Source organism: Mastigoproctus giganteus, chromosome 2 (assembly GCF_048544385.1).
Source record: "Mastigoproctus giganteus isolate SK-2022 chromosome 2, ASM4854438v1, whole genome shotgun sequence".
In the NCBI taxonomy this organism is placed as follows: Eukaryota; Metazoa; Arthropoda; class Arachnida; order Uropygi; family Thelyphonidae; genus Mastigoproctus; species Mastigoproctus giganteus.
The window spans coordinates 18,184,548-18,211,636 of record NC_143576.1 but is presented as its reverse complement, the minus strand read 5'-3'; the positions used below and the strand labels follow the sequence as shown (position 1 = coordinate 18,211,636).

Sequence of the window (27,089 nt, the reverse complement as noted above, 5' to 3'; positions counted from 1 at the left end):
GTATATAATATAATATTGTCTATTAATCAGTAGTAGTGGCATGTGACGCAAGAAAGCAAGTGTATGAGCTTATGCAGCATCAGCCAAAAAAAATCACACCATTCCCTCTAAATGCCTGTCCAGTTCCTCCTTAAATTTATTCAACCAATCAACTTCCACAACGACAGATGGAAGTTTGTTCCAGCAATTAACCACCCGCTGGTTAAAGGCAAATTTCCGCACATCTATTCTACATCTGTCCTTTCTTAATTTGAATTTATGCCCCCTTAGGTTCGTAATCTGAACAAGTGGAAGGATCCCATCAGAATTCAGCGTGCTCAACCCATTCAACGCCTTATACACCTCAATCAGATCACCATGCAAGTGCCTAGTCTCTAGCCACTGCAATTTTTAGCATTAGCATTAGCATTAGTAGAGGCATATGATGCAAGAAAGCAAGCTTATTCAGCATCAGCCAAAAAAAAAAAAAAAAAACACCACTCCCATTTCACCCCTCTGTTCGTTTGAAATACCTGTCCAGTTGAGCCTTAAATTTCTTTAGGCTATCAACTTCAACAACAAATGATGGAAGTCGGTTCCACCAACCAACCACTCGCTGGCCAAAGGCAAATTTCCGCACATCTATCCGACATCCGTCCTTCTTCAATTTGAATTTATGCCCTCTGAGGTGATTATTCTGAGAAAGAGGAAGAATCCCATTGGCATTGAGCATGCTCAAACCATTTGCAGAACTTAAGCCTCTCTTGGAAAGAGGATCCCTTCATTCCCCTCACCAATCTTGTTGCCCTTCTCTGTACACGCTCAAGTAAATCTACATCCTTCCTAAAATGAGGCCTCCAGACCTGTACGCAGTACTCAAGGCGTGGCCTGACCATTGCCTTATACAGAGGAACAATCACCTCCTTCTCTCTGCTAGCAAAATTCCTATATATCATTGACAAAACCCCATGACCTGCCCTGGCAGCCTGTCTGCATTGCTCAGAAAACTTCATATCTGACTGCACAATTACTCCCAGGTCTTTTTCATTTTCTACCACCTTAAGTGTAGTAACACACAGTTGGTACATTTCTCTGGGGTTAGTTCTATCCATATGCAGTACTTTGCATTTGTCAAGGTTAAACTTCAGTTGCCACTTCTTAGCCCATCTGCCCAAATTATCTAGATCCTGTTGCAGTAGCACACTGCCATTATTGTCATTAACAACCCTGCCAACCTTTGTATCATCTGCAAACTTCGACACTAAGCCTGATATACCTTCATCAATATCATTGATAAATATACAAAACAACAGTGGACCCAACACCGAACCCTGTGGGACTCCACTAATAACATTAGTCCACGAAGAGCAGCACCCATTGATTACCACCCTCTGTCTTCTTGCACTTAACCATCCTTTTATCCATTGTAGCAACTTACCCTTAATACTATTCTGCTCCAATTTGTACAATAGTCTTCCATGCGCAACAGTGTCAAAAGCTTTCCTAAATCCAAACATATGATATCAAAATTATTTTTTGCATTCAGTTCCTTTGTAACCACATCATAATATCCTATCAAATTTGTCAGACAAGACTTTCACTTAACGAACTCATGCTGTGTCTGAATTATTGCTGCAGTCTTGTCTAGATGATCCTGCAACGCATATTTAACCAGTGACTCCATTATTTTACCAGGAACAGAAGTTAAACTAACTGGTCTGTAATTACTCGTGTCACCCTTCGACCCCGCTTTGTGAATTGGGGATACATTTGCACATCTCCAGTCGGTGGGAACCTCCCCTGAGTCCAATGATGCTCTCATAATTATGGCTAAGGGTTTGCTTAGTTGCTTTACCATCTCCTTTAATATAACTGTATAGATCCCATCCACCCCACGTGCCTTTCTTATGTTTAACTTCAACAATTTGTCCTCCACTTTGCTCTCAGTTATTACAAAATCATTAAGTATCCTGCTACAATTTGATAACCTTCTGCCATTTTCAAACCTTAATAATTCCTCATATATGAATGTAGATGCAAAATGCTCATTCAGTTTGTTTGCTATCTGAGCAGGATCATCAACAGTCGAACCATCGATGTCATGTGGACCAATCAGATTCATCCCCTTCCTTTTAGAGTTTATATAAGTAAAGAAATCCTTGCTGTTTTTCTTAGCATCTTTTGCCAAGGATTTCTCGTAATCTGCCTTCGCCTGCCTAACCACCTTTGTGACCTGATTACGGACTAGCTTATATCTGCCATAGGCTTCTGAATCGCTTGATAATTTATATGCATCCCATGCGTTTTTCTTCTCTGTTACGAGTCTCATTAGTTCATTAGATAACCATTTTGGCCTAAACCTTGAACAATATTTCTTAATAGGTATGAAACTTTTAGTAGCTTCCACGATTAATTCCTTGAATGCTTCCCACTTAGAATTTACTGTTGGTAACATCGTCAGTTGATCCCACTGTACAGAATTTAAAAACTGTCGGAGACCACTGTACTCACCCTTACGGAAGCAAAAACCCTTTCCTTTACCCCTGATGGTAATTAAATCTTTAAGTAAATCCCACATCAGTACACTGTGATCACTGCCACCTAGTGGTTCCTTTATCTGCAAATTCTTAATACACGAGTGATCACTGCTGATAACCAGATCAAGAGTATTACTCTCTCTGGTTGCCTCTCGAACATGCTGCTGCAGAAAACAATCATTCAGTAAATCCACAAAAGTCTGACTAGTGTGTGAGTGACCAACCCACAAGTTCCAGTCAATATTTGGGAAGTTAAAATCCCCCATTATAAGACATTCCAATTTACTAGCCCACTCTATTTCTCTGTACAATTGTTCATTGTACTCATTTGAGTCATTAGGCCTATAACACACTCCTACTCTTATTTTTGCTTTCGCAGTGCTTATGTCACACCAAACTGACACAACAGTGCACTGTTCATCTATATCAACTGGATGTACTTCTTTTGATTTTATGTTTTTCTTAATGAACAGCATAACACCTCTTCCCTTTCTATCCTGTCTATCCTTTCTGTACACATTGTACTCCCCAAATTGCAGTTCAGCATTCCTTATATCTGTGTGACACCACGTCTCTGCTATCCCAACAATATCTGCCTTCGATGTGTTGACCAACACTTCAAATTCATCAAATTTATTTACTATACTTCTAGCATTGGTATACATGCAAGCATACATGCTCCTATTCCTATTCCTAATTACCCTAACACATCCCATATACCAACCTATTTCAGGATGACTGCCATCCGTCCCTGAAATCCCCAACGCCCCTCACTCCAGGTCGCTACTTATTCTAATAGAAATTGTGCAAGAATCACATTCACCTCTGCCTACGGCTCCTGTTAATCTATTAGTCCTTGTATCCCCCCAAGCTATCAGTTTTCCGACCCACTTAACACTGCCTCGATAGCATCAGCAAATATTCCTGCACCCTTTCTATTTAAGTGTATCCCATCCCTGTAGAAGCAATCTCTCCTGTTAACAAGTACAGTCCAGGCTGAAAAAAATTCTATCCCTTGAGCCTTGCACAATCTTTCCACGGCCGAATTGATCGACAAGGCTCTCATCATATACTCCCTTCTATCGTGTCTGGGCAGAATTGCAGACACTTTCAAATTCAACCCTAATTCTCAGCTTCTGTTCAACAGTAACCTGTACTTCTTAAGTAATTCTGCCGGTCTCCTACTCTTAATACGATTAGTGCCAACGTGTACAACTATATCACCTTTTTTTCCCTTAAAAGATGATATCAGCTCTACAACGTCATCAACCTTTGCCCCTGGCATACCCTGGTCCTGTTCCACCTATCCTTTTTACAAAGCATGTTTCCCTGACAATAGAGTCACCAACAACTACTAGTTCCTGTGGGACCAGCGCATTCTGCCTTGGGGGTTTCCGCTGTGTTGCATGATGACCAAGTGCAAGCTCTGGCGTTGTGTGGGCAGCTGAGAGCCTGATGGGCCCTTCAATTTAGTTCCTTCGAGGGCATCCACCCTGTCCTTCAAGCTCTCATACAGGCCCACAACAACGCTGTGTTGTCGCCTGATTTCCTTACACTCCTTACATTGCGCACACACAAAGACATCCCCCATGGCAATATCGTGTTCCGTTCCAGAGAGTTCGACAAATATTTCACAGTAAAATCTATTAATCTTGTTAAACTTCACTGTTAATTAAATTGTACTTTTTAACTAAATACATACAACGACTTAAATTTTACAAACATAACATAATTAATTAGTACATAACTTGATACGGAAGTTATATAAATGGAACTCGTAGATAATACTTGATACTGAAAAATATATATAGCATTATAACTGTGTTGGGATACAAGTTTAGGGTTATAATTTTGTACTGAAATTGAAATTTTATTGAAATTAAATCAAAATCATGACTCAGACCAGAGCAGCAAAGCAAAAGGCTCAAGCTAATGGGAGTGCTGAGGGGGCTCAGGGGAGAACTGAGGGGGGCAATTGCCCTCTGAATCACAGCCTTTTAATATAAACTGCTTGCTTGATTTTTGTGGAGCAATCGGGTAAGGGATTTTGGCACGTCTATTCTACAACTTTCTTTCCTCAATTTGAATTTGTGCCCCCTCAGGTTAGTAATCCGAGCAAGTGGAAGAATCCTATTAGAATTCAGCATGCTCAACCCATTTAAGGCCTTATACACCTCAATCACATCACCACAATGGTGCCTAGTCTTCAGCCGCTGCAATTTGCGGAACTTAAGCCTTTCTTGATAAGAGGACCAATCTTGTTGCCCTTCTCTGTACATGCTCAAGCAACTCAACATCCTTCTTAAAATGAGGCCTCCAGACCTGTACACAGTACTCATGGCATGACCTGACCATTGCTTACAGAAAGGGATAATCACCCCCTTATCTCTGCTAGCAAAATTCGTGTATATCATTGACAATACCCCATTACCTGCTCTGGCAGCATTTCTGCATTGCTCAGAAAACTTCATATCTGACTGCACAATTACCCCCAGATCTTTTTAATTTTCTACCACCCTAGGTGTAGTACCACACAGTTGGTATGTTTATCTGGGATTACTTCTACCCATATGCACTACTTTGCATTTGTCAATGTTAAACTTCAGTTGCCCCTTCACAGCACATCTGCCCAAATTTTCTAGATCCTATTGCAGTAGCAAAGTGCTATTACTGTCATTAACAACCCTGCCAACCTTTGTATCATCTGTAAATTTTGACATTAAGCCTGATATACCTTCATCAATATCATTGATAAATATACAAAACAACAGTGGGTGGGTCCAAAACCGAACCCTGGGGTACGCCACTAATAACATTAGTCCACGAACAGCAGCATCCATTGATTACCACTCTCTGTCTTCTCCCACTCAACCACCCTTTTATCCATTGTAGAAACTTACTCTTAATACAATACTGCTCCAATTTGTACAGTAGTCTTCCATGCACAAAAGCTTCGAAAGCTTTCCTGAAATCCAAGTATATTATACCAAAATTATTTTTTGCATCCAATTCCTTTGTAACCACATCATAGTATCCAATCATATTTGTCAGTCAAGACTTTCCCTTAACAAACCCATGGGGTGTCTGAATTATTACTGCAGTCTTGTCTAGATGATCGTGCAATGCATCTTTAGCATTAGTAGAGACATATGATGCAAGAAGGCAAGCTTATGCAGCATCAGCCAAAAACAAAAAACTTCCACTTCACCCCTCATTCGTTCGAAATATCTGTCCAGCTGAGCCTAAAATTTATTTAGGCTATCCACTTCCACAACAAGGGATGGAAGTCTGTTCCACCAACCAACCACCCACCCACCCACTGGCTAAAGGCAAATTTCCGCACATCTATCCTACATCTGTCTTTCCTCAATTTGAATTTATGCCCTCTCAGGTGATTATTCTGAGCAAGAGGCAGAATCCCATCAGCATTGAGCATGCTCAAACCATTCAAGGCTTTATACACCTCTATCAGATCACCTCACTGGTGCCTAGTCTCCAGACACTGTAATTTGCAAAACTTAAGCCTTTCTTCATAAGAGCAATCCTTTGTTCCATTCAGTAATCTTGTTGCCCTTCTCTGTACTTGTTTCAGCAGCTCTACATTCTTCTTGAAATGAAGGGACAGAATTGCAGACACTTTCAAATTAAACCCTAATTCACGGCTTTTTTTCAACAGTGACCTGTACTTCTTTAGTAATTCTGCCGGTCTCCTACTCTTAATATCGTGCCATCATGTACAACTATATCACCTTTTGTGCCTTAAAAGATGATATCTGCTCTACAATGTCATCAACCTTTGCCCCTGGCAGACATACCCTGGTCCTGTTCCACCTATCCTTTTTACAAAGCGTGTTCCCAGTTTCCCTGACAATAGAGTCACCAACTACTAGTTCCTGCGGGAAATCTTTAACCAGTGGCTCCATTATTTTCCCCAGAACAGAAATTAAACTAACCGGCCTGTAATACTCGTGTCACCTTTAGATCCACCTTTGTGAATTGGGGATACATTTGCACATCTCCAGTTTGTGGGGAATTTCCCCGAGTCCAAGGATGCTCTCATAATTATGGGTTTGCTTACTTGCTTTGCTGCCTTCTTTAATATAACTGCATAGAACCCATTTGCCTCAGGTGCCTTTCTTACATTTAACTTCAACAATTTCTCCTCCACTTTGATCTCAGTTATTACAAAATCATTAAGCACCCTGTTACAGTTTGATAAACTTATGGAATTTTCCTCCCTTAATAATTCCTCATGTGTGAATGTAGATGCAAACTACTCATTCAGTTTATTAGCTATCTGAGCAGGATCATCAACAGTTGTACTATCAATATCAAGTGGACCAATCTGATTTAACCCCATCCTTCTAGAGTTTATATAAGTAAAGAAGTTCTTGCTGTTTTTCTTAGAATCCTTTGCCAAAGATTTCTCGTAATCTGCCTTTGTTTGCCTAACCTCCTTTGTGACTCGATTACAGACTAGTTTATATCTACCGTAGGCTTCTGTGTCACCTGATAATTTATATGCATCCCATGCATTTTTCTTATCTTCCATGATTCTCATTAGTTCATCTTACATCCATTTAGGCCTAAATGGATCCATTTAGGCCTAAAGGGATGTAATGGATTTCTTAAACAGTATGAAACTAGTAGCTTCAACAATTACTTCCTTGAATGCTTTCCACTTAGAATTTGCTGTTGGTAACGTCATCAGTTGGTCCCACTGTACAGAATTTAAAAACTGTCTGATACCACTCTAGTCACCTTTACGGAAGCAAAAACCCTTCCCTTTATCCCAGATGGTAATTATATCTTTAAATAAATCCCACGTCAGTACACTGTGATCACTGCCACTTGGTGGTTCCTTTATCTGCAAATTCTTTAGACATGAATAAACATAGCTGATAACCAAATCAAGAGACCCTCTCTGGTCTCTCAAAACTCTCAAACAACAGCCTCTCAAACATGCTGCTGCAGAAAACAATCATCCAATAAATCCACAAAAGTCTTGTTAGTGTGTGAGTGGCCAACCCACAAGTTCCAGTCAATATCTGGGAAGTTGCGGAGCAATATGGCCTTAGTTGCTAATGTTCCTAAAAACCAAATAACAACAACAACAACAACTGGGAAGTTAAAATCCCCCATTATAACACAATCTGATTTACTGGCCCAGGTGATCTGATTGAGGTGTTTAATGTTTTGAATGGATTGAGCAAGCTCAATGCTGATGGGATTCCTACTCTTCCTCAGATTCAACACACAAGGGGGCATAAATTCAAACTGAAGAAGGCCATTTGCAGAATAGATGTGCAGTTGTTTGTCTCTAGCCAGCAGGTAGGTGATTGCTAAAACAAACTTCCATCTGCTGTTGTTGAAATTGATTGCCTAAATAAATTCAAGGAAGAACTATAAAAACTATTGGAGTTTGGAGTGAGTGTGTAGGTGAAAAAGGGAAATGTTGGTTATTTTTTTTTTTTTTGGCTGAAGCTGTATATTTTATATTTTATTTTATTGCGTCATTTGCCACCAATGACGCTAATACCAATGTAATACCTGTAGCACATAATTTCAAATTGTATAAAATAACAGTAATTTTGTATATTATGTGATCTTGCTATTTTGTTTTTCACTTATAAACTCAAAATTCATGTTTCAAATGCTTTCAATTTTGATCAGGGAGAGACATTCTGCTCTTGATGAAGGCAGATCATCAATCAACCTTGAGTGAGAGCAGTACATTTCCATGATTGAAATCAAATGCAGAGAAGATTTACGAATTTTTATTTCATTTAAGTTACCATGCTAAAATACACCTGTATTTTAGCATGGTTATAACCTGTATTTTATTTTTAATTATTATTAACATGATTAAATACACTTGTATTTTAGCATGGATGTGTTAAAATACACCTGTATTTTAACATATCTTAAAATACACCTTTTCTATGTCGTGTTAAAATACACCTGTATTTTAACATGGTAGAGAAACATATTTGTTAAAATGGTAGTAATCCGTAAACTATGTAATCATGTTACAAGCACTAAAATCACCACTAATTAATACTTGCCTTTAACGGTAACATTCACAGTCTGTGTGAACAAAGCTGTAGAGTTACTCTTATGCCAAGCAGTGCACTCATAAATTCCTGAATTGTTCAAGTAAATTCCATCAAACTGCAGTACTAGTGAATGAGAATACAGTGTTGTGACCAATGCCATGGATGTTTCTATAAAAATAAGAGTAACAATTCAGTAAGGGCTTTTACAATGATTGTAATATATTAAAAATTTGTTTCAACCAACTTATTCAAAACACACAGCATATTCAAAACTTACAAAAAAAAATCATTCAAAATAAGTTAGTGTGAGTAAACTTCAACTAAAAGAAATTAAGGAAACAGATATTCTTCTTGATCAACATGACAAACTTGTATACTGCTGAATAACTTACACCTACAATGCCGACCGGGCTAGCCGAGTGGGTAAGGTACCTGCCCGGCAACCCAAAGGTCGCGGGTTCGATTCCCGCCTCGGGCTTGGATCAAAGTACTGCAAAAACCTTGGGAGGTGCAATATGGCCACAGAAGCCGATGCGCCAACAACTACCAAATCAAAAAAAAAAAAAAAATACACCTACAATGTGGAAGTTGAATTCTAGAAAAATACCAAAAAATAGTATGTTCCGATTTACTCCTGCCCTGTGGTAGGGGAAGGTGACCATCCCAATCATCCCACTGTCTCCATCACTGAGTATAATATTAATTTATTTCCTGTATTTAGTATGAAAATGAAGAAAAAAATATCAATTTTCATTTTCCACAGCATCCCCACCACCTCCTGAAAAACATTTTGATCAATCTGGAACAGTAGCCCCCAAGCTTTTCAAAATTTAAGGAATTATTTTAATTTTTAATAGTCTTCTAGCCCTTTATACCACACTTTGTTTACAGGTTTACAGGTTAACCAATATCTCATATACAACCGACACCCTATTATACTTGAGGAATATCAGCATTTAGCTTACTGAATCCAATCAAAGCCTAAATAAGATCTCCTCACAAGCGCCTGGTTTCTGAATACTACAATTTGCAGAACTGAAGACATATGGTGAGAGTAGCCTTTTTTTCCTCTCGTTAATCTTGATGCTTTTCCTTGTGCCCATTCCAACAGATCCACATCCTAAAACAGATTCATATACTAAAATAAGGCTTCCAGACTAGCATGCAGTACACAAGATATGACCTAATAATATGAGGCAATATGATACCAATATGATGGCAATATGAGGCAATATGATACCAATATCAAACCTGACAATATAAGGCAATATGATATTGCCTTACACCATGGTACAATCATTTCCTTATCCCTGCTGGCAAAATTCCGGTATATCATTGATAAAACCCATGAGCTGTTCTAGCATCCTGTTTGAACTGCTCAAATAATTTCATGTCTGACTGAACAATTATCCCCAGATCTTTTTCATTCTCCAGTACCATAACTGCAGTACTATATAGTTGGTGTGTTATTCTGGAATTACTGCTACCATATGCAGTACTTAATTTGTCAATGGTAAACATAACTTACAATTCTCAGCCCACTTACCTAATTTTTCTAGGTCTTGTTACAGTAGCATACACTTATCATCTGCAAACTTAAACATTAAATGCGATATGCCGTCATCAATAATGAATATTGAAAACAAAAATGGGTCTAGGACAGAACCCTGAAATATTCCACTAATAACAGTCCAAGAGAAGCATACCTATTTATAACGACCCCTCTGACTTCTGCCACCCAATTGATCCTTTATCTGCTCCAAATTGTACCGCCGTCTTTTATGTGCAATAGTATCAAAAGTCTTTCTGTAATCTAAGTATATATATCAAAGTTATTTTTTTTGCATCCAGTTTGTTAGTGCATCACTATGTCTAATCAGACTGATTAGACAAGATCACCCCTTAACAAATTCATGGTGTGATTGCAGTATAACTGCATTCCTGTGTGATAGTCCTGCATTACCTCACTGACCAGTGACTCCTTTATTTTCCTGGAACAGAAATCAAACTAAAAAGTCTGTAATTACTCACTTCACCTTTTACCCCCCCCCCCCATCCACCCTTGTGAACTGGACAGACATTTTTCACATTTTCATATCTCCAATCTATAGGGACCTTAACTGAATCCAAGAATGCTCTAATAATAATGGCCAAAAGACTAATTACCTCTTTTGCTGCTTCTTTCCATAAAATTGTATAGCTTCCATCAGCCCCCAGTACCTTGTTTACTTTTGGCTTCAACATTTATCTTCCACTTTATTCTCAATTATCACAAAATTATTCAACTGCCTGATAGTATTTGATGCACATCTGGCCCCAAAAATTCTTTATATGTGAATGTAGATGCAAAATATCTATTAAGTTTGCCAATAAGCTGGTCATCAGCTCAAGTTATCAGCAAACATCAGTTGGTCCAAGTGTTGAATTTAAAAATTGTCTGAGCCTACTGTAGTCAACTTTACAAAAGCAAAAATCCTTCCTCTCACTCTTGATGGTAGTTACACCTTAATTACACTTGATGGTAGTTACATCTTAATTTACTTAAGTTACATCTTAAGTAAATTCCACATCAATATACTGTGATCACTGCCACATAGTGTTTTTTTATTTGCAGATTCTTATGCCTGAATAATACTGCCGATAATCAGATCTAGAGTATTACTCCTTGTTGCCTCTCTAACATGCTACTGTAGGAAACAGTTATCCAATCCACAATAGTCTTACTAGTGTGTGAGTGACCAACCCACAAGTTCCAGTCACTATCTGGAAAGTTAAAATTCCCTATTATAAGACATACTGACTTTCTGGCTCCATCTATTTCTCTGTTTGGTTGTTCGCATAATCATCAGAATCGTGAGGCCTATATCACACTCCTAATCTCATTTTTGCTTTTCCAGTGCCTGTAACACACCAAACTGACTCAACATTGCACTGGCTGCACCGACTTGACTTGACTTAAATTTTATGTGCTTCTTAACTAAAAGCATAACCCCTTCCCCACTGCTATCCAGTCTGTCTTTCTGCACACATCATACTCCCCAAATCCATATTCATATCCATTCCCCATATCCATATCCATCCCTTGTATGAGGGACACCATGTCTCTGATAGAATTGGAGATGTGTGAATATATCTCCAATTCACAAAGGGGGACCAAAAGGTGACACAAGTAATTATAGATATATTGTTGTCCCAACAATGTATCCACACAGAAATGGGATCTTCCAGGACGTTAATGCACCATATCACTGGGTTTGCACTGAGTGGTTCAATGCACACAGTGAAGAGATCAGCCATCTTGACTGGCCTCCAAATTTGCCTGACTTCAATAGAATTGAACACCTGTGGGATGTTTTGGAAAGGGAGATGAGGCTTATGGACATGCAACTGTCATTTATTTCAATACTGTAAAAAGCCATGCAGGCAGCACGGCTGCAGATCCCTATGGATGCCCTCACTCATTTGGTGCAGTCAATGCCTATGCAAATAGTGGCTGTTATCCATGCAAACGATGGCCCAACATGGTATTAGGTAGGTGGTCATAATTCAATCAGTGTGTCATAATATCACTCAATGAATATACATATACCCAGCTTTCAGTTATTTGTTTATATTTTGGAGGGGCACCTGCAAGGGATGTCTAGTGCAGTTGTTGTTATTTGATTTTTAGGAGCATTAGCAACTAAGGCCATATTGCTCCGGAGATATCCAGTGGTCATTCCCTGACCTTTCCGCATCCTCCATATTTGGTGGTCATGGGCTCGAGCCCCGGTCTAATCAAGAAGTGTGTGCTAAGCACTGCTGCTGCTCCTGCCCACCTGGTTATGGAGGCACCATTGTCTAGTGCAATTACTAACAGATGTCCTTATGCAGTTAAGCTGTGAAAACCATAAAATTTCAATTCAAAAACTGGTCTAATAAAACAGTGTCTATATCTAGTACGGTAGGGAAAGTTTTATTAATGATTAACCTTGAACCAAAAATTTATACACAAATATTTTTTTTGCATTACACCTATTCAGAGTGGGATAATCCCTGATAAGTTAAATCTTGCTTGCTCATAATATCTATAATGATTATAATAAAATATAAATAAGCATTTCATAGCCCACTATAATCCATAGCCTGAAGTGCTAATATAATACAAGTAAATACTGTACATGAATAATCTTGATTATACTGACCAAACTTTAGAATATAATTTTTATAAAATACATAGTTAAAATGACAGTACCACTGATTAAAAACATACAATGAATGCACTGCAATAAAATCTTTAAAATATACTAGGCTAAAAGTTGTAAACATAACATAATAAAATCTAAAACATGGTGCCTTTATGACTGTGAAAGTTACATTAAGGCAGTGAGCATAAATCCATGGTGATGACAGGATGTATACATAGAAAACATCGGGGGAGGAGGAAAGAAGAAATGAAACATTAGAAGAATAAGTTTTAGATAGAATAAAGGTGAAAGGAGGGGATGAGGAAAAGAAGTAGTTCCCAAATGTCCCAAGGAAAATGCAACCTCTGAGTCATTCACAAATTACCAGAGGAACATGCAAGGTGGGGGTGGGCAAAGAGAGTACCAGACTCAGTGCCTGTCTACCTCTGTGAATAACCTGGAACTCCCCCTTCCTCCCCTCTCATTTATTTTTTTATCTTTCCTCTTACCTTACGTTTTCTTCCCCCATACACTTTTATTCGATTCAACACTCCTTTCCCTTACAGTTCTTTTCTTTTTCCTCGTACATGCATCCAGTCATCATGATGCATTTTTATGCTAATGTAACTTTTATAGTTGCTAAAGACACCACATAGATACCAAAAGCTCCTGTGTTTTTATATTTTGTTATTTTATTTTTGGTGCTTTTCGTTTAGCATATTTTGAACATTTTATTTGTGAATATTTTCATTGTATATTTTTAATTGATGCTATTTTGATTTTAACTATATAATCTGCATACATTTCAGCCAAGTAAATACTGTAGAAAATAAAATGAAATCCGTAGAGTTTATTTATTTTTTAAATTCCTTGTATAATCTGCCTTTTTTGTATTCTTTAAACTCATTTAAAAACAACATTTATGTAAATTATATTAATTTATATGAATATCTATGGCTTATATAATTTATAAGCATGTACAAGTCATACCTCTGTATAAAATATATTATATTTTAAAGATTTTATGGACACACACACACACACACACACGCACACACACACACACACACGCACACACACGATATACAAAAACAGTAAAAATATCTGTATTTTTACTATCTCTGAAAAATAATTCCACTACTACAATGTAATTAATTACAAAGGAATAAATCATCTAGCAAAAACTTATATACACAATAATTTTTTTACATTTCTTTTTCAAAATTTTATAAAATGAAATAAGAGAATGTTTATCAAACCTGAATTATTTCCTAGGTGAATTACTGTTTCATTATCAGTGCTAGGTCTCCAAGTCCAAATCAGGTCAGTGAAGTTGTATGCACATACACGACATTCTAGTTTCACTGCATCATTTTCAACTGGTTCCAGATTTGAAGTAATTATCTCAAATCCATTTTCAGCATCTGAAATTTAAAATTTGTGTTAAGGCAAAAAATGTTCTTTTTATTTATTTATTTTTTTTTTTTTCGCTCCCTGTCTGAAAGGAAGTTTGTCTTGAACAAACGTTCATTTTTAAACAAATTCATTTCTTAAAAGACGTTTTTTATGAAATCACAATCATTTCTCCAATTAATCTTTCATTTGCCACTGTTCATAAATACAGCATAAGAGGATAAATGAAAAAGTAAAGACATTTTTTTTTTTTATTAAATCAAGAAAAGGAATGAACATATGCAAAAACTGTAGCAATACTTTTCCAAAAAAGTCCCTCTGCTTCTCCAAACACTTTTCAAATCAATCCATACGCTTCTTAATGCCATCTAAGAAAAACATTTTTGTTCATTTGTGAAGCCACTAGTGTCCTGCTTCTTTAAGCTGATCACAATATGACATCTAAGTAATGTTTTTTCAGATGGTCAAAAGGTCTTTCAGATATTGTGAAAGGGCATGATATGGACTATATAGTGGGTCGCTGAAAAGTTCAAAATGAAGTTTCTGAATCACTTCAATAGCTGCTGTAATTGAATGCATTCTGCTGCAGCATGACCATGAACTTATTGTCGTTCTGCAGCAGAACATTTTTTGACAGGAAATCTCTGTACTTATTGGAAATAGCAGGTTTAAACCATGTGGTAGTAACACACTGGGAGTCATTTTCAAAAGAAGTGCTTGGCAGTCTTTTTCATTTCTTAAAAATTACTGATTTTTGTTAACATTTAACAGATGACCGGTATGAGAGTACATGTGAATGTTGTTGTTGCTATTTTGTTTTTAGGAACATTAGCAACTAATGCCATATTGCTCTGGGGATATGCGGTGGTCATTCCCTGACCTTTCCGCATCCTCCGTATTTGGTGGTCACAGGCACGAATCCCGGTCTAATCAAGAAGCGTGTGCTATGCACCTGCTCCTACCCACCTGGCTACGGGGAGGTGCCTACATGTGAATGAATGAAGAATTTTGAGCCTGTGGAAATGGATAAGTTTATTGGAAATTTTTACCAGTCTTTGATTAATTAATATATTAAATTGTTTGACAAATATTTTAATAGTCTTAGTAAAGTTCGTTAGCTTATTTTTTAAATTTAGCTAGAAATTTTGTAAATTACAACTTATTATTCATACTGCTATTGTATCAGTATTTTGGCAAGAATATCGTACAACTTGTTAGTCATATATTTTTTGTTTTTAGCTAAGCAATTTTACTTATTAATAAGGTTGAAACTAATTTAAAACTACGATCTTAACAGTATAGCATATACTGTTAAGATCGTAGTGTAGAATATACACTAAACGAATAGTGTATATTGTACACTGCAATAGTATTGTCAATTAATCAATAAAATAGATTAAATTTATTAATTTTCATTGTTGATCAATTAAATTATATTTAAATGAAAATCATGCCCCGAACTAGAGCAGCAAAGCAATGGGTACAAAGCAGGGCTGTATTGGAGGGTATATGCCCATGAATATATACGTGAATAGTGTATACCTGCGATATTTTTATATCGCAGGTATCCAATATATATATATATATATATATTGGCGGACAAAAAAACTGCATCACTTGTGAATTTTGCAAATAATGTGTTTTGCGCTGCATTGAGGGCTGCAGAAATGGTCGAAATGCATTTGTTAGATGGGATATATATGTGAATGAAATCCAATAAAAAGACTCCACATGATATACCTAATTGCCATAAATATCTTCCCAAAGGGTAAAATGCATAATTAATGGAAATATGAGAAATCATGACAACCAAACACACATTTTATTGCATTTATGTGTATAAACTGAAATGACAAGTTAATGTAATAATATTATGTACTGTAAATCGGCAAAATAAGTCCTCGATATTTTGTTGTTCCTTCTCGAGCTGCAATTACAGCCTTGCAACGATCTGGCATAGAGTTAATCAGTTTCTGGATATACGGTTGCCCAATTTCGTGGTACCACAACCTTACAATGCTTTCCTGCAGCTGAATCTTACTTATTGGCTTCTTCTGAGCAATTTTAGACAACTTTAGGTATCAGTAATTTTCAATAGGGTTCAAATCTCGACTGTTGCCAGGTCAGTCCAACATTGTAATGCCAGCATTTCTGAGGTATGACTGCACCTTAAGGGAGAAAAACAAGGGAAAACATTGGCGTAAGTATGTTTCAAGCCTTGTGAGACAAGAAGACAAACTCATCATTAAATCTAAATAGCATAAAACTTACCAATTTTGCTGTGTGCAAGGTGCTGAGTCCTGTTGAAAAATGCAGTTTTGGACGTCTGTATGGTGATCCTAATAACAGGTTTCAGGCACTCCTCCAAGATAGCAGTGTAGGTTTCTGCATTCACTGTTCCATTAATAAACTTAATTTGCCCCACCCCTTTGCTTGTTATGCATCCCCAGACCATCTGACTGGCGGGGAACTTTACAGTCAGTGTTATGCAGTCAGGATGGTATGCCTCTAATTTTTAGCTTCTGACGTATCGCTTCCTATCTGAGCCATGCAGGTTGAATTTTGATTCATCAGAAAAGATGACAGTGTCTTATTGCTCTTTTGTCCATGAAACATGCATTTTAGCCCAAACAAATCTCTTCTTCCTCATTTGTTGGGTTAACAAAGGCTTCTTCATGGGCCAATAGGCATGCAGATTACATTCCGAAAGCCGTCTTTGGATAGTTCGTGCACTTGTTTCAACACCAGAGGCCATCTAAAAGTCCAGTTTTAGATCAGGAGCACTAGCACAGTGATTACAAAGGCATAGCCATTTCAAATATTGATATTGCGAAGGCGTAGTTACTCTCTTACAGCCTGATCCGGGTCTTCTCTTCACATCACAGGTTTTGCACTTTAATTTCAGCACCTGAGATACTGTTACTGGAGGCAGCCTACTTTATCAGCAATAGCACATGTAGAATACCTTTCCTGGGACAGAGCAACAGCTACACTTTTTTTCTCTTGGTGTCAACTGAACATATGGAGTCATGCTTACTTCTCCGCAAAACAAGATACTAATGAGCGTGTATACCCTTCCAACACTGTATTTATAGAAACAGTGGATGCAATACCTTGCAATTACTGTCTGATGCAATAGAAGCATTATCTGATGCAATACCTTTGCTTTGCAATAAACAAAATAACTGTAATCAAACAATATTGCTAGCAGGGACAGGGAGGTGGTTATCCTGTTATACAAGGCAATGGTCGGGCCACACCTAGAGTACTGTGTACAGGTCGGGAGGCCTCATTTTAGGAAGGATGTAGAGTTGCTAGAACGAGTACAAAGAAGGACAACAAGATTGGTGAGGGAGGAAAAAAGGGTGCTCTTACCAAGAAAGGCTTAAGTTCTGCAAATTGCAGTACCTGGAGAGTAGGCACCTGCAAGGTGATCTGATTGAGGTGTATAAGGCCTTGAATGGCTTGAGCAAGCAGAATGCTGATGGGATTCTTCCTCTTTCTCAGATTAAGAACCTAAGGGGGCACAGATTCAAATTGAGGAAAGACAGTTGCAGAATAGATGTGCAGAAATTTGCCTTTAGCAAGTGGGTAGTTGATTGGTGGAACAGACTTCCATCTTTTGTTGTAGAAGTTGATAGCCTAAATAAATTTAAGGCTGAGCTGGACAGGCATTTGGAACGAATAATGGAGGGGTGAAATGGGAGGGGGTTTTTTTGGCTGATGCTGCATAAGCTTGCTTTCTTGCATCGTAAGCCTCTACTAATGCTACTAATATCTCATATGTTTCACTACAAATGTTACTTTTTTTTAAGGTTATGCAGTTTTTTGTCCGCCACTGTATATATAAATCCAGAGGTTATATGCCGTATACCCTCTGGAATTCAATTAATACACACAGTATACTCTTTGCATATGTAAAATTCACAGAGTACACCTTCTGCTAATTTTATGACTAGAACACTAGGGGGCGATTCTCCTATGAATCATGACTTCACAAAATGTGTGAACTTGTGCGACATTCACTGATCTTTCTCGAACAGGACATGGTACAGTCAAGGGGGATGTGTGTGTGTGTGTGTGTGTGTGTGTGTGTGTGTGTGTGTGTGTGTGTGTGTGTGTGTGTGTGTGTGTGTGTGTGTGTGTGTGTGTGTGTGTGTGTGTTTGGTGCAAAGTGCACAGAAATTAGGCACCAACTCAGTGTTCTGATGGACGTATATGAGAGTCTGAAGAGTAGGGCAGATGTTCTCATAGAAATTAAAATGGGGAGCCCATCAAGCTCTCAACTGCCCAACTCAACACCTATGAATCCGGAAATACGGCAGCAAGATCCAAAGCAGTTTGTGCTGGTGCTGTAGGAGGTGGGGCCAGTGCAATCCCCATTTTTCGGACAGTTGTCAGTGACTACTGTCAGAGAAATGGGAAATATATTGTGCAGGAAGGATAGGTGGAATAGGACCTGGGTATGTCTGCCAGCGGTAAAAGTAGATGATGTTCTAAAGCAGATATTATCTTTTAAGGAAACAAAAGTTAATATTTTTGTACATGTTAACACTAATGATATTAAGAGTAGGAGACCTGTACTTAACCAAGTACAAGGCAATATTGGAAAAAAGTAATGAGAATAGGATTGCATTTGAGAGTGCCTGCAATTCTGCCCAGACAAGGAGGGAGTATAGATGAGGGCCTTCTTGTGAGGTACAATTTTTCTCGCTGTGGTTTATGTTTGTTACAAGGAGAGACTGTTTTTACAGGGATGGGTTACACTTAAATAGAAGGGGTGCAAGAATATTTGCTGATGCTATCAAGGCAGTGGTAGATGGGTCAAAAAACTGCTAGCTTGGGGGGGGGGGGAACTTAAGCATTTCTTGGTAAGAGAACCCCCATTGATCTTCTCACCAATCTTGTTGAGCTTCTTTGTACTCAATCTAGCAACTCTACATTCTTCTTAAAATGAGCCCTCCAGACCTGTATGCAGTACCCAAGGTATGGCCTGACCATTGCCTTATACAAAGGGATAACTTCATCTGGACTATCTTAGTATTAGATACCCCAGCTGAAGTTGAAGATGAACTCAACGGTTACTTTCTATCGATATTTATAGAAGAAAAACCCTTTGTGTCAATGAGATGTTATGGGAGTGAAGTTGAAAAAAAATATATAATTATGTTGAAATTTCACATGTTTATTTAATGAAAAAACTTTCGACACTGTAGATGATACTGTATAGGTAGAATTTTTTCATCATCTTTTAAGGGCACAAAGGTGATATTGTCGTACATGTAGGTAGTAACAATATTAAGGGTAGATCTGAGGATTTACTTAACAAATACAGGTAAATGGTCTGAATAATTTCAATAGCTGCAGTGGTTGAATGAGTTCTACAGCAGCATGACAATATTTAAAATTTTTATTTTATGATAAATAAAAATATTTAATTTTTTTTTTAAATACTGATTATTGAATTTAATTTTTGCTTTGTAGGACTTTCGATTATATAAAAAAAATGTAAAAATGGGTAATTAATGCTACTAACAAAAACAATAAAGTTAAAAGACAAATCTTTATTAAGAGAAATCATCATATTTATATAAGTATTATATGAGGAAAAAGTTGAAGTACCAATGAAATTTGAAACTATCTTCAATGATATAGGCACAGACATGATATAGGAGGGAGAATGTTCACCACTTTCTTATTAATCAGCCTTATCAAGTAATTTGGCTGCCCCAGGAGACATTGTGCAAGGCTCATGGGATATAAATATTTTTTCAGAACAGTATGAGCTTGCTAACAGGAGAGACTTCTTACAGGGAGATAAACTTAAATAAAAGGGGTGCAAGAATATCTGCTGATACTGTTGAGGCAATGTTGGGTGGGTCAGAAAACTGCAAACTAAGTGGGGTTATGTATCAACATCAGCCACAGACAGAGGTGAAAGTGATTCTTGCACTGCTTCTAACTGAAATATGCAGCAGACTGGAAAGTTCAATGTCAGGAATATAAGGCCTACTAGAGATCCTCATGGGAAAAAGAAATACATGGGCTGTGTTAAGGTTACTAAGAGTGAAAATAGGTGTGTATAGCAAACAAATTTGAAGAACTTGTCATGCCATGAACAATAAAGCACTGTCTCCAATAACCCTACAATGTCTGCACAAAATGCAGACATTGTAGGGTTATTGGAGACATAGTGCCACTCAGATATAAGGATATGGAATTTGCTTAATGGGAATAGAATAGAACAGATACAGAAAAAACAGAGAGAACATGACAGGAGGGATGGTAAAGAAGCATTTAGAATAAAAGAGAATACACACAGCTGACATGAGTGGGTGGTACAACATTGACTCAGTTTCATGTGACATTAGCATTGGCATTAGTAGAGGCATACAATGCAAGAAAAAAAGCTTATATAGAATCAGCCAAAAAATAAAAAATAAATAATAAATAAATAAAATAAAATAAAATCCCTTCCAATTTCACCCAACCATTCACTCCAAATATTTGTCTAGTTCTGCCTTGAACTTATTTCAGTTGCTAATGTCCACTACAACAGAAGGAAGTTTGTTCCAACTATCAACCATGCAGCTGGCTAAAGGCAAATTTCCACACATCTATTCTACAATTGGCTTTCCTCAATTTGAATTTATCCCTCCCTCCGGTGAGTAATCTAAGCAAGAGGAAGAATGCCATTAGCATTGAGCTTGCTCATTCCATTCAAGGCCTTATACACCACAATTAGATCACCTCACAGGTGCCTAGTCTCCAGGTGCTGCAATTTGCAGAATATAAACCTTTCTTGGTAACACCAACATTTTGTTCCACTCACCAATCTCGTTGCCCTTCTCTGTACGCATTACAGCAGCTCTACATCTTTCCTAAAATGAGGCCTCCAGACCTGTATACAGTACTCAAAGTGTGGCCTAACCAATGCCTTATACAAGAGGACAATCACCCCCTTATCCCTGCTAGCACAATTCCTGTTTTTCATTGACAATACCCAATGAGCTACTCTTGCAGCCTTTTTTTTCATTGCTCAGAATACTTCATATCTGACCGCACAATTACCCTAAGGTCCTTTTCATTCTCTACTAACCTGAGTGTAGTACCACCCAGTTGATACATTACTCTGGGGTTACTGCTACCCATATGCAGTACTTTAAATTTGTCAATTTTAAACTTCAGTTGCCACCTCTCAGACAATCTACTCAACTTTTCTAGATTATGCTGCAGTAGCATACTGTCATTAACAATCCTAACAACTTTCATATTGTCTGCAAACTTAGACATTAAGCCTGATATACATTCATCAATATCATTAATAAGTATACAAACAACAATGGGCACAACACCAATCCCTAGGTGGACTCCACTAATAACATTAGTCCATGAAGAACAGTGTCCATTGATAACCACTCTCTGTCTTCCTCATTCGATCATTCTTTTATCCACTTGCAACTTTCCCTTAATGCCATACTACTCAAATTTGTACAGTAGTCTTCAATGTGCCACAGATTCAAAAGTTTTCCTAAAATCCAAGTATATATATATATATATATATATTTTTTTTTTTTTTTTTTATATGAACACCCCAAACACGAGAGGTATTAGAACTGTAGTACTTAGTACCATGCTTTGGCTGGAGGTTGAGAAGATGAAAGAAGATATTTGTTGACATTAGACTTGAACTTCTGTAGACTGTAATTTTCAGGAAATACGTATGAAGGAAGGTTGTTCCAGAAAACGGCAGTTGAATGAATAAACGAGGAAAATGAAAAGTTGGTTCTGAGAGTTTGAAGTTGGACATAAAATGGATGTTGGCTGGTGGCATCATGGGTTTGGACTGTTTTAAAAGAGAGAGCTGGAATTATAGAAGCCAATTCAGAAGAACAGTGCCCATCTAAGTATCTATAGAAAAGGCATGCAGCAGAAACAGTACACCTATGAGACAACGAGTGGTGAGACTCTGTTAGAGAGGAATCATAAATTAACCTAACTGCCCTCTTCTGAATGGAATCTAGAAGCCTCAGTGAGGTTTTGGAAGCACCGCCCCAGATGTGGGAACAGTATTCCATGGTTGGGTTGATTTGCGATTTGTACAAAGTGAACAGCTGTTTGGAAGAAAAGTAATGCCGAGAACGAAAGAGAAAACCAAGTTTTTTAGATGCAGAGGAAGAAATATTTGTAATGTGCTTATGCCAAGTTAGATTAGAAGTCAGGGTAATCCCAAAAAGAGATATATCATTTTGTCTAGAAATCGGAGTGTCACCAAAGATAAGCATAGAAGCAGAAGAATCCTTTTTTGCGAGATATAAGAAGACTGAGTTTTTGAAGGATTGAAATCAACTAAGTTGTCTTTGCCCCCACTGGAGAATTACCTGGAGATTGGCATTTATGGAATTGGTAGCGGATATTCGAGAAGTTGAAGCTGATTGAACAGGGCAAGGTTTCTCAAAATGGAAAGTCAAATGCAATGTACTATCATCAGCAAAACTATGGATAGGATTTCAAATCAATGGAAGAAGGTCATTAATACACAAGAGGAAAAGAGTGGGGGAAAGAACTGAACCTTGGGGGACAATAGCATTAGTGGAGAAGTTAGAAGACTGAGCGCCATCTACCATCACCCTCAGTGAGCGATCAGAGAGAAAACTGGTTTTCTCTCTAATCAATTACAAAAAACAGTTGGAAAACCATAAGATGGAAGCTTGTTTAGAAGAATTTTATGCCAAACACCATCAAAAGCCTTTGAGGTGTCAAGAGCAACTGCTTGAGTTTCACCAAACTTTTCCATTGAATTAGGCCAGAATATCACCAGTGGTTCGACACTGACGGAATCCATACTGGTGATAGTTGATCAGACGGAAGGTTTCTAGGTAGATTAAAAGTTGGGAGTTAATCGATTTCTCCATTACTTTAGAAAGAGTAGAAGTAATTGCAATAGGACAATAACTGGATGGGAGGGAATTTTCACCCTTTTTAGGAACTGGTTGGATATGAGCAAATTTCCAAGCAGAAGGAAAAACATCTTTGGAATAAGAAAGTGAAAAAAGTCGGCAAAGAACAGGTGCAAGTTTAGGAGCACAGGTTTTGAGAACAAGTGGAGAAACACTTGAGAGAGGTTTTGAGAGAGGGCGCTGACTCTCTATAAAAATTACAGCTGTGAATTACAGGCTCCAAAAAAGCGATGTGTTTGCCATTTTATTTACCTAATTGTTATTTTATATTGTACTTTATACGTAGTCTTATAGTGCTAGTTATGCTGGTTATTTTTATTTTTAATTTAAATAAGAGTTTTTGTAGATTACTAATATACGTAAAACTGCTATTTCGTTCAAATCTTGCAGCCATTGTTTTTGTATAGAGTGGTAAGGAATTCAAATTTTTAATTGTGGTAACTATGTATCGTAAAATTATATAGCGCAATACGCATCACTGCATTTAGGATTCCATTAGATAGTGTAGTATTGACAATTGATTAATTAAATTTATTGATCTTATTAATTTAAATATCATGCCCCAGACTAGAGCAGAAAGCAATGGACACAAAGTGGCAGGAGTGCTGTGACTCAGGGGAGAACTGAACGATTCTCCAACGAATCACAGCCTAAAAAAAATTTGCAACTTGTGAAATGTTTGCCGAACTCTCTGGAACAGAACATGATCTAGCCAAGGAGTATGTCTTTGTGTGTGCCAGTTTGTCAACTCAGCGTTCTAATGGGCATTTATGAGAGCTTCAGGTATAGGGTAGATGCCCTTGAAGAAATTAATGAGATGCCCATCACTCTCAGCTGCCCAACTCAACGCCAGAGCTCACTCCTGGGCGTCAGGCAACACTGTGGCAATCTCCAAGGCAGAATGCGCTGGCCCACAGGTGTTAGTTATTCTTGGTGACTCTATTGTCAGGGAGATGGGTAATATATTGTGTAAAAAGGATAGATGGAATAGGACCAGGGTATGTCTGCCAGGGGAAAAAGTTGATGATGTTGTAAAGCATATATCATCTTTTAAAAGGTGATATTGTTGTACGTGTTGGCACCAATGATATTAAAAGTAGGCAATCTGCAAATTTACTTAACAAGTACAGGTCAATGTTGCAAAAAAGTCATGAGTTACGGTTACATTTGAAAGTGTCTGCAATTCTGCCCAGACACGATAGGAGGAAGTACACGTGCAAGAACAAGAGTACAAGAACATTTGCTGATGCTATGGAGGTACTTTTACGTGGGTCAGAAAACTGCTAGCTTGGGGGAGATTCACAGACTAAAAGGTTAAAAGTAGCTGCAGGCAGGGGTAAAGGTGATTCTTGCACTACTTCTATTAGAATAAGCAGTGGCCTGCAGCAAGGGGTGCTGGCGGTTCCCGGGACTGATGGCAGTCATCGTGAAACAAGTGGGTATATGGAATTTGTCAGGTAGTATGAAAGAGCTGTAATACTCAATATGTTCTACGTTGATAATAATATTAGTAAATTAATAAGAGGAGTTTACCTCCATAAGAGGTAAACTCCTCTTATTAATTTACTAAGGAATTTGTTAGGGTAACTAAGAATAAGAATAGGTGCATGTATACCAGTGTTAGAAGTATAGTAAATAAATTTGATGAATTTGATCCTAATATCTGTGTGACTGGAGTTGAGTGTCACTGGAGTTGACATCAGAAGTTCTGAAACAATAATCCGACCAAGGATCCTAATATCTGTGTGGTTTCACACAGATATTAGGAATGCAGAATTGCAATTTGGGGAGTATAATGTGTACAGAAAGGATAGACAGGATAGGAACGGAGGAGGTGTTATGCTGTTAATTAAGAAAAACGTAAAATCAAAAGAAGTGCATCCAGTTGATATAGATGACCAGTGCACTGTTGAGTCAGTTTCGATGACCAGTGCACTGTTGAGTCAGTTTCGATGACCACTGCACTGTTGAGTCAAAAATAAGAGTAGGAGTGTGTTATAGGCCTAATGACTCAAATGAGTACATTGAACAATTGTACAGAGAAATAGAGTGAGCTAGTAAATTAGAATGTGTTATAATGGGGTTGGTCAGTCCCAGATATTGACTGGAACTTGTGGGTTGGTCACTTGCACAATAGTAAGATTTTGTGGATTTAATGGATGATTGTTTTCTGCAGCAGCATGTTCGAAAGGCAACCAGAGAGGGTAATACTCTTGATCTGGCTATCAGCAGTGATCATGCGTGTATTAAGAATTTGCAGATAAAGGAACCACTAGGTGGCAGTGATCACAGTGTACTGATGTGGGATTTACTTAAAGATATAATTACCATCAGGGGTAAAGGAGAGGGTTTTTGCTTCCGTAAAGGTGAGTACAGTGGTCACAGACGGTTTTTAAATTCTGTACATTGGGATCAACTGATGATGTTACCAACAGCAATTCTACTAAGTGGAAAGCATTCAATGAAATAATCATGGAAGCTACTAAAAGTTTCATACCTATTAAGAAATATCATTCAAGGTTTAGGCCTAAATGGTTAAAAAATGAACTAATGCGACTTGTGATAGAGAAGAAAAATGCAAGGGATGCATATAAATTATCAGGCGACACAGAAGCCTATGGCAGATATAAACTAGTCTGTAATCGAATCACAAGAGAGGTTAGGCAGGCGAAGGCAGATTACGAGAAATCTTTGGCAAAGCATGCTAAGAAAAACAGCAAGGATTTCTTTATTTATATAAACTGAAATAGAAGGGGATGAATCAGATTGGTCCACTTGATATCGATGGGTCAACTGTTGATGATCCTGCTCAGGTAGCTAACAAACTGAATGAATATTTTGCATCAACATTCACACATGAGGAGTTAATCAGCGAGGGGAATGCCAGAAGTGTATTCAACTCTGGCAGTAAGCTAGAGAATCTTGTAATAACTGAGAGTAAAGTGGAGGAGAAATTGTTGAAGTTAAACATAAGAAAGGCATGTGGGGTGGATGGGATCTATCCAGTTATATTAAAGGAGGCGGCAAAGGAATTCAGCAAACCCTTAGCCATAATTATGAGAGCATCCTTGGACTCGGGGGGGGGTCCCCACGGACTGGAGATGTGCAAATGTATCCCCAATTCACAAAGGGGGATCGAAGGGTGACACGAGTAATTATAGACCAGTTAGTTTAACTTCTGTTCCGGGTAAAATAATGAAGTCACTGGTTAAAGATGCATTGCAGGATCATCTAGACAAGACTGCAGCAACAATTCAGCCACAGCATGGGTTTGTTAAGGAAAAGTCTTGTTTGACAAATTTGATTGGTTATTATGATGTGGTTACAAAGGAACTGGATGCAAAAAATAATTTTGATATCATATGCTTGGATTTCAGGAAAGCTTTTGGCACTGTTGCACATGGAAGACTATTGTACAAATTGGAGCAGAATGGTATTAAGGATAAGGCAGGAAGGGTTGTTAATGACAGTAATGGCAGTGTGATACTGCAACTGGATCTAGAAAATTTGGGCAGATGGGCTGAGAAGTGCCAACTGAAGTTTAACCTTGACAAATGCAAAGTACTGCATATGGGTAGAAGTAACCCCAGAGAAATGTACCAACTGTGTGGTACTAAACTTAAGATTTGTTTGTTTGTTATTTGGTTTTTAGGAGCATTAGCAACTAAGGCCATATTGCTCCAAGGATATGAGATGGCCATTCCCTGACCTTTCTGCATCCTCCGTATTTGGTGGTCTTCGGCTCAAACCCCGGTCTAATCAAGAAGAGTGTGCTATGCACTGCTGCTCCTGCCCACCTAGCTATGGAAGCTACACTTAAGGTGGTAGAAATTGAAAAAGACCTGGGAGTAATTGTGCAGTCAGATATGAAGTTTTCTAAGCAATGCAGACAGGTTGCCAGGGCAGGTCATGGGGTTTTGTCAATGATATATAGGAATTTTGTTAGCAGGGAAAAGGAGGTGATCGTCCCTCTCTATA

At 37.9% G+C, this 27,089-nt stretch overlaps 1 protein-coding gene across 1 annotated transcript in view; it reads right to left on the bottom strand.

The window, feature by feature from the left end:
- LOC150089192 (vascular endothelial growth factor receptor 1-like) overlaps positions 1 to 27,089 on the bottom strand; it is a 418,391-nt gene that overhangs the window by 221,763 nt on the left and 169,539 nt on the right. Inside the window, exons 9-10 of the mRNA XM_090389759.1 lie at positions 13,998 to 14,162; positions 8,582 to 8,740 (exon numbers count right to left, since the gene is read on the bottom strand). Coding sequence (XP_090245885.1) covers positions 8,582 to 8,740; positions 13,998 to 14,162 — 324 coding nt within the window. The remainder of the gene's footprint in view (positions 1 to 8,581; positions 8,741 to 13,997; positions 14,163 to 27,089) is intronic.